Raw genomic sequence first — 7,185 nt, forward strand, 5'->3', positions numbered from 1 at the left:
TAGAGACCCGAGAAGGCTTTTCAAGTAGACTTAAGGAATGTTTCTATGAGGGGAATTCTGGGGTATGGAGTGTGGGCTGAGGACTTTTCATTTCATGCAGGGTGAGGCCTGGCTAGTGGGCTAGGAGCTGACCATAGTCTTCTAGTGCTGAAGTGCAGGCTACTGCCTATGTATGAAGGCAGTGTTGTTCTCAGCCCCGCTTTCCCACTGGTAAGTAATGGTGTGACCATTGATGGGTGGATTCTGAGAGGAGACACAGAGCAAGGTAGGAGAGGTTGGGGGGACGGAGACCTCAGGTGTCGAATGTCCGGTACTTCTAGAACATACTCTCAGGAGACAGCCTTTTTAATTGGGAGGAGGAAAGAACAAAGGCTATTCAAACCTTTGGGACATGGGTAAGGGCTATTGGGGTGAGCCTACAGCATTGGCCAGGACCAAAATGCTTGGGGAAGGCATGCCTCATTTGCATAAATATGAACCCCAGCTAGTGCTGGACACTACCTTATAAGGAAAAAGAAATTTTAACCTGGCTACCAGCTATGTGACATCCTCTGCTGAGGCAAAGGTAGGGGACACAGGGCTCCCTGGCCCCACAGAGTAGCACTGAAGACCACCAGCCTTGGATCCTTTTGTGACCATGTGTCATACCTTCTCTCCTCTCCCTGTCTCTGTGTTCTCTAGTAGCTGCTGGGTCTCTGTCGTCTTACACACATTTTCTCCTTCTTGCTACTGTCTGGAAATCTACCTCGTTTCCAAAGTTCTCCCTTCTATATGAAGAGCTTCCCCTCCACTGCTGCCCTGTTGCCATAGCTGAACAAAGCCCGAGACCTAGAACAGTCTTGTGTCTCTGGCCAATTGTATTGCATGCACAGAAACTGTGGGCAGTAGGTGTGTTAGCATTCCTTCTAGGTACCACCCCACAGTTACCTGGCAACAGCCAGGTGTGTCTGACTTACTATAAAAGGGTCTGTTTGCCTCCTCACTCTTACTGTCTTACCCTCTTTGTCCCTTCTCTCCCCATTCCCCTCCCCATCTCTCCATGTGTTCCTTGCCTTCCACTATTCTCTTCCTCTCTTTCTTCTCTTTGCCTCTACTCCTTCCTCAACTCCTCTCCTCATGCTCTAAATAAACTCTATTTAATATTATATGGCTGTCACCTCAGGAGGAAGAGATGCCTCAGCATGGACCCGCAGAGGCATCCCCTTCTACCCCACCATACTGCATCTCTACCAAACATGCCCCAGTTCTTCCTTCCCTTTTTATAAAAACAACAAGGGGGGCTTATGCTAAAGTTACAATTGTTCTTCATTCTCATCACTCTCCCTTATCACCTAGGCAACCCATAGCTTTCTCATCAGATGCTAGGGACCTCTCTGCACATCAGCACATTCTTTTCAGATCTTAGTTTCCCAGGACTGTTGGGATCCAAGTGTGCTGTTGTTTCAGCCATCACTGTTCACTCTGTCCAGCTCTCTCTTTTTCCCCCACATGAGTACCATTCGCTTGCTGCTCATCAATCAGATCTCATTGCATCCCGTTACTATGCTAATTCACAAATAAAATAGTCACCAGAACTGTCCTAGTTTTGATCCCTCCCATGACAATCTGGGCTGAATTGAAAAATCTGACAGACTAGAAATGTGATCAGGGAAAGCATCTTCTCTGAGCTCTGTAGCAGGAGACAGTGATGGGCAAATTGTCCGAGGTCCTGTGTCAGTCAGCACCCAGCATGATGAAAGAACCATGATGAAACAGACCCTGCTCATGCTTACCTCTGTAAAGCTTATGCGGAGTTCCACATAATTCTTAAGCATAATTTCAAGAACTGTTTCAGTGTTTGAAGACTTGGGATAGAATAAAAGAAATACACCAGATGAAGTTGGGGACCCCTATGGAAGAGTTAGGGAAAGGACTGAAGGAGCTGAAGGGGATTGCAACTCCTTGCAATAGGAAGACCAACAGCATCCACCAAACCACGCCCCCCCAGCTCCTAGAGACTAAGCCGCCAATCAAAGAGCTTACATGGACTGGCTCTGGCACATATGTAGCAGAGGACTGCATTGTTTGACCTCAGTGGGAGAGGATGTGCCTAATCCTATAGAAACATGATGCTCCCAGAGAAGGGGGAGGTGCTGGTGGAGGGGGAGAGTGAGGTGGGAGTGGATGAGGGAGTGCCCTCTCAGGAACCAAGGGGAGGGGAGATGGGTGAAGAACTCAGGGAGTGGGAACTGGAAAGGGGGGCAGCATATGGAATGAAAATAAAATAATTTTAAATGGAGAATAGGTCAGCTGGGAATATGTCCTACAGCTGAGGGCCAGCCTACTTGGACCTTAAAGAAATCAAGCATAGTCATGACTACTCAGTCACAGGGCATAGCCTTTATTACAGGCAATCAAATATCATTGTCTCAGGGTCCGGGGAAGGCTAACACAGAAGAAAGAAGTACAATGATACACATGCACACTGTTGCCTTTGCAACATTTGTCAGAGTAGTGAGCTGAGGTAAGAAACTATAGCAATTTCTATCCCTCTGACTTGTCTCTGCCTCTCTAGTCTCTGTGTCTGTCTGTCTCTGTCTCTCTCTCTCTCTCTCTCTCTCTCTCTCTTTCTCTCTCTCTCTCTCTCTCTCTCTCTCTCTCTCTCTCTCTCTCACCCATCTGATACTTTACCCAGTGATTATTCCATTAAAGTGATTACTCCATTAAAAGTTGAATAAGTAGACATAATTCAATTTTTTAAAAAAATTAACAACTTCTGGAAATCCAAATTTGTATTTTTCTTTAGCAAATTGAATCCACTCTGGTAAAACAAAACCGAAACCAAAACTCACCACCATTAACCTCAGGACCATTAACCTTAGAACCAATGCAATTAATGTAGAGGTGTAAACACTTTTAGTAGAAATCTAGGGAACTCCTAAGAGATAAGAAGAAGGTGCACTGTAGGCTTGTTGCTCCAATAATCTTCCTGTTTCTCTTTCCCTCTCCAACATCAGCATCATTTGTCAGAATTGCCTCCATGTTCCCTAGGCCCATCTCAAGTACTGTTCTGAGCAAAATCTGATCCCTCAGCAGAACCTTCCCCCCTGGATTTTCATGCTTCTTCCTCTTATTGTAGCCTTACCACCACATCCAAATCATTGTTCTCCACATTGTCTTGCTCCACACATCTCTGGCTGATTGTCCTAACTATAAAGTCTCAATTCTGTCTGGTTTAAACCCCCTCCACAGGCACCTCCTGTTGTGCTGTCTTCAAGTAGATAGAGTCCATAGTTTTTTAATCTCCCCCACCCCGTAGTGTTCTTTGAAGCCCTCTTTGGATAAAATGATTCTATTTAGAGATGTGCATGAAGATCTGGCCCAGCATCTTTCTGTAACGCTCATAGCAGAAGCACACATCAGCTCCCTTCTCGAGGTTACTGATTTTTGAGCTACCTGCAAACGGTGTTACATGTTAAAATTGACATAGCAAGTGACTAATCTCCCAGGAATAGTCCAATACCAATGTTGTACCTGGAAATGGAACTGTCTGTTTCCTCTCGTATTGACCCTTTTGTTTATTTTATACATCAGAGCATGTCTTAATTAGGGTTTTATTCCTGTGACAGAATGCTATGACCAAGAGGCAAGCTCACAAAGAAAGGGCTTATTTGGCCTGCACTTCTGTATTGTAGTTCATCACTGAAGGGAGTAAGAATGGGAACAGGGAAGAAACATGAAGGTAGGAGCTGGTGCAGAAGCCATGGGAGGGTGCTGCTTACTGGCTTGCTTCCCCATGGTTTGCTCATCCTGCCTTCCTATAGAACCCAGGACCACCAGACAGAGACACCCAATGGGTTAGGACGTTGTCAGTCAATCACTAGTTTAAAAAATTACCCTACAGCTGGGTTTTATGGAGGTATTTTTTTTTCAATTGCGATTTCTCCCTTCCAGATAACTTTCAGCTTATGTCAAATTGACTTAAAACCAGCTGTGAGCATTAGGGCTCCCATTCCAACCTCTGTGGGCCTGGTTACTAGTCAATGCCAATAATACCGAAGGCCAATGAAGAACTAATGTTGCTGTTTTGAAACAATGCCTCAGAACTTGCTTTGATCTTTTGCTTTTTGTGGGAAGGTATCTGGGTGTCTGTCTCTGAGTCACAGAAAGAGTGGCTTTGATGACAGGCGTGTAGACAGCAAATCCTGAGCTTTAACTCTCACGTGTAACAGTGCACTTTTGACAAAATTACCAACCAGTCCCATAGCTCAGGAGGCCATTTAAGCAGCCAGGGTTCTCTAATGGTTCCTTATTGTATTAAAGCGATCACACTGCATAGGCACCTCCTTCACCAGCCTGTTAATCCTGGTCCAAAGCACATAGAACTACAGTCTCTCAATTGCTCCTTTTGGTTGAGGGTTGGTAGGTTAAGAATTGAACTCTGTTCCTCTGAAAAATCTCAAGGAAAGATCTTAAGATCGCAGACTGTTACTAGAACTGAGCTATCATGAGGAGAGTGGTCTCTCTCCCTGCGGCTGTCCTGCAGATGACTAAAACATTCAAGTCCCTGAAACTTGATGAGGGTAGTCTATTCAAGTCCTGACTCTCACCTTCTTCTGTTAGTTACACAAGCAATAACTTTACTCATAAAATTCTGGCGATGTCCTTGAGAACAGAAATCTTCCTCTTAGGATAGACTTGGCTTGAATGTCCCCCTCCCCCCACACTCCCACCTTGAAAGATCGATCTCTGGCTTCTAGAGAACAACTAGATAGCATCTCCTGCTCTTCTCACAACACAGTTTATCATCTCAGTCAGCACATTCCCAAAGAGCAAGGGTGGGCTGCTAAAGTGCTCACATTCTCTGCAGAGCGTTTCAGGGTGTTTGCTGGTTCAGCGTCAGCAACAGACCAGAGTGCCTGGTCTCCATACTGCCCTCAAGAGATTCCGGATACCCAGGCTTCCAGAGGAGACACGACATTTCATTTTCACGTATCCAGTCCTCACATTCCTTCAGGGGATAATCGTAAAGAAGTCTCTTTCTGCTCCATACCCTCTAATCACAGTGCTCTCTTTTGCCCTTCACGCCACTGCCTAGAGACCCCCGGTGACATTTGTGCTCCGATACATGACACATTAACCCTGTCATGTTAGGATGCTAAAGGATACCGGGATTTTTACTTCTCATTCTTTTCCAGATGGTTACAGCAAGTTAGATGCTTGCTTGGGACACTCTCCTAGGTCAAAGAGCATATGGAAGGCTTTATGGGCACCAACTCCTGCACAACTCAATCCCCCCCTGCTTCTCCGTTCCTTTCCCAGCTTCTGGGTGTCCCACAGTGTTCATAGGGCGAGCGTGCCGGGTTGGGGCTTGGAACAGAAGACAGGAAGTGGGAAGTAGGAAGAGAGGCTGCTTGCTCTGTAAGGCCCTGGATAACTATCCAGACATTCCTCTTCTGGCCCTGTCACAGTGCTCTTTCCCTTTCCTATCAATTTCTCCATCCCCACTCCTCCAGCCTCCAAACTGTTTTGTCTCCTGTTCCTTGAAAGACCTTCTTGAGCCCTCGCAAATCTCAGTAGGCAGAACTGCTAGGGAGCAGGTCGTAGCGACCCCCGCTGTAGACCACCACACCGGGTGGATAATAGATCAGGTCAGGTTCGGCAGCAGCATTAAGCGGCGCCAGGGCCTGCAGCCCGTGATCTTCAGGTTCTGGCTTGGTGGTGGCTGTGAAGGGGCGCATGCTGGTGAGGGAAGGCGATGCTATACGCCACAGCAGGTTCTTGAGCGCCTTGCGGAACTCTCGGCGCACTAAGCAGTAGAGGATGGGGTTGAGGCAGCTGTTGGAGTGCGCCAGGCACACGCTGACTGGGAACGCGTACACTTGGCACTGGAAGTACTCCTGGCTGAAGGGCACTGCGTTGAACTTGATGAGGATACTCCAGGTAGTGAGCGCCTGGTTGGGCAGCCAGCACAGGAAGAAGGAAAGGACTACGATGGTCACCGACTTGGTGACCTTGGAGCGTCTCCTAGCGCTGGCTGTATTCAGGCTTCCCCCAGGCACTGTTGGTCCCCCTCCATCCGTTGTTCCCACTATGCGGCGGTCGGAGATGAAGCGCACAAGCAACAGGTAACACAGACAGATGATGCTCAGCGGCAGCAGGAAACCCAGCAGCACCTTCTGCAGGTGGTACAAACCCAGCCAGAACTGCCTGTCCCAACCCAGGAGCTTGTCCGGAAAGTGCATGAGGCACAGCTCCTCGCCCAACACCCTGATGGTGGTGGAAAAAATGACATTGGGCAGCGAGGCTATCGCGGCAGAAGCCCAGATCAACCCACACAGCACCTTGGCTGAGAAACAGCAGCTCTCCCCCAAGCTCTGGCCGCAGCAGTCACCACGGCCATGCCCGCGGGTCCGATGGCTCTTAAGAGCAGAGGCCACCGAGTGGTAGCGCGCCACGCTCATAGCAGTAAGAAAGAAGACGCTGGCGTACATATTCATGGACGTCACCATAGACACGATCTTACACATGGCCTTTCCAAAGGGCCACTTGAAGTCTAGTGCGTTCTCCACCGCCCAGAAGGGCAGAGTGAGCACGAACTGAAAGTCAGTCAGCGCCAGGTTAGTGACAAAGAGGTTAATGGAGGATTTGCGCCAGCCCTGTTTGCTCTTCATCAGGTAGAGAACCAGCAGGTTGCCAGCCAGTCCCAGCGCACAAACCACCCAGTAAACCGAACTGATGAGGATCCGTATCCTGGCCTCAGTGTCTGCGCTCTCTGCCCCGCCGCTGCCAGGGGGATGCCCAGGCGCTGCACCATCCGGCAACTCCAGCCCCAGCTCCCACCACAAGTCCTGAAGCTGCAGCGACGTATTGCTGCTCGCGTTGGCAACCTCCAGCAAGTCTGGGATCAGACCGAAGAATTCTGAGAGCTCATCACCCGCAGCTGCCTTACTCATGGTGGCTGCGGTGGTTGCAGAAGCCACTTGCACGCTCAGGTGCGCTTTGGTCATGTTCTGCAAGCCCAAGAGTCAGCGCTTTCTCCGGGTGTGGTACCCAGGCTGGCGCGTAGAGCAGGTGCCTGAGCTTTCTAAGAAGGCTTAAGCCGCTCCTGGAAACTGAATGCTGAGCCGCATCGGCGCCCAGAACCGCCTTGGGTTCAGGGGTTGGCTGCACTCAGCATCAGCTCCTGAGCAGAGGAAGGCAAGT

At 48.8% G+C, this 7,185-nt stretch overlaps 1 protein-coding gene across 1 annotated transcript; it reads right to left on the reverse strand.

The window, feature by feature from the left end:
• Nucleotides 1-5,552: 5,552 nt before the first annotated feature.
• Nucleotides 5,553-6,959, reverse strand: RXFP3 (relaxin family peptide receptor 3; the record flags this gene model as incomplete). The annotated part of the gene is made up of 1 exon (XM_080933661.1): nucleotides 5,553-6,959. The coding sequence occupies exon 1, from the start codon at nucleotides 6,933-6,935 to the stop codon at nucleotides 5,553-5,555; it is 1,383 nt and encodes a 460-aa protein (XP_080789787.1). The 5' UTR covers nucleotides 6,936-6,959.
• Between the last annotated feature and the right edge of the window lie 226 nt (nucleotides 6,960-7,185).

Source organism: Micromys minutus (assembly GCF_963924665.1).
Source record: "Micromys minutus genome assembly, chromosome: 20".
Lineage (NCBI taxonomy): Eukaryota > Metazoa > Chordata > Mammalia > Rodentia > Muridae > Micromys > Micromys minutus.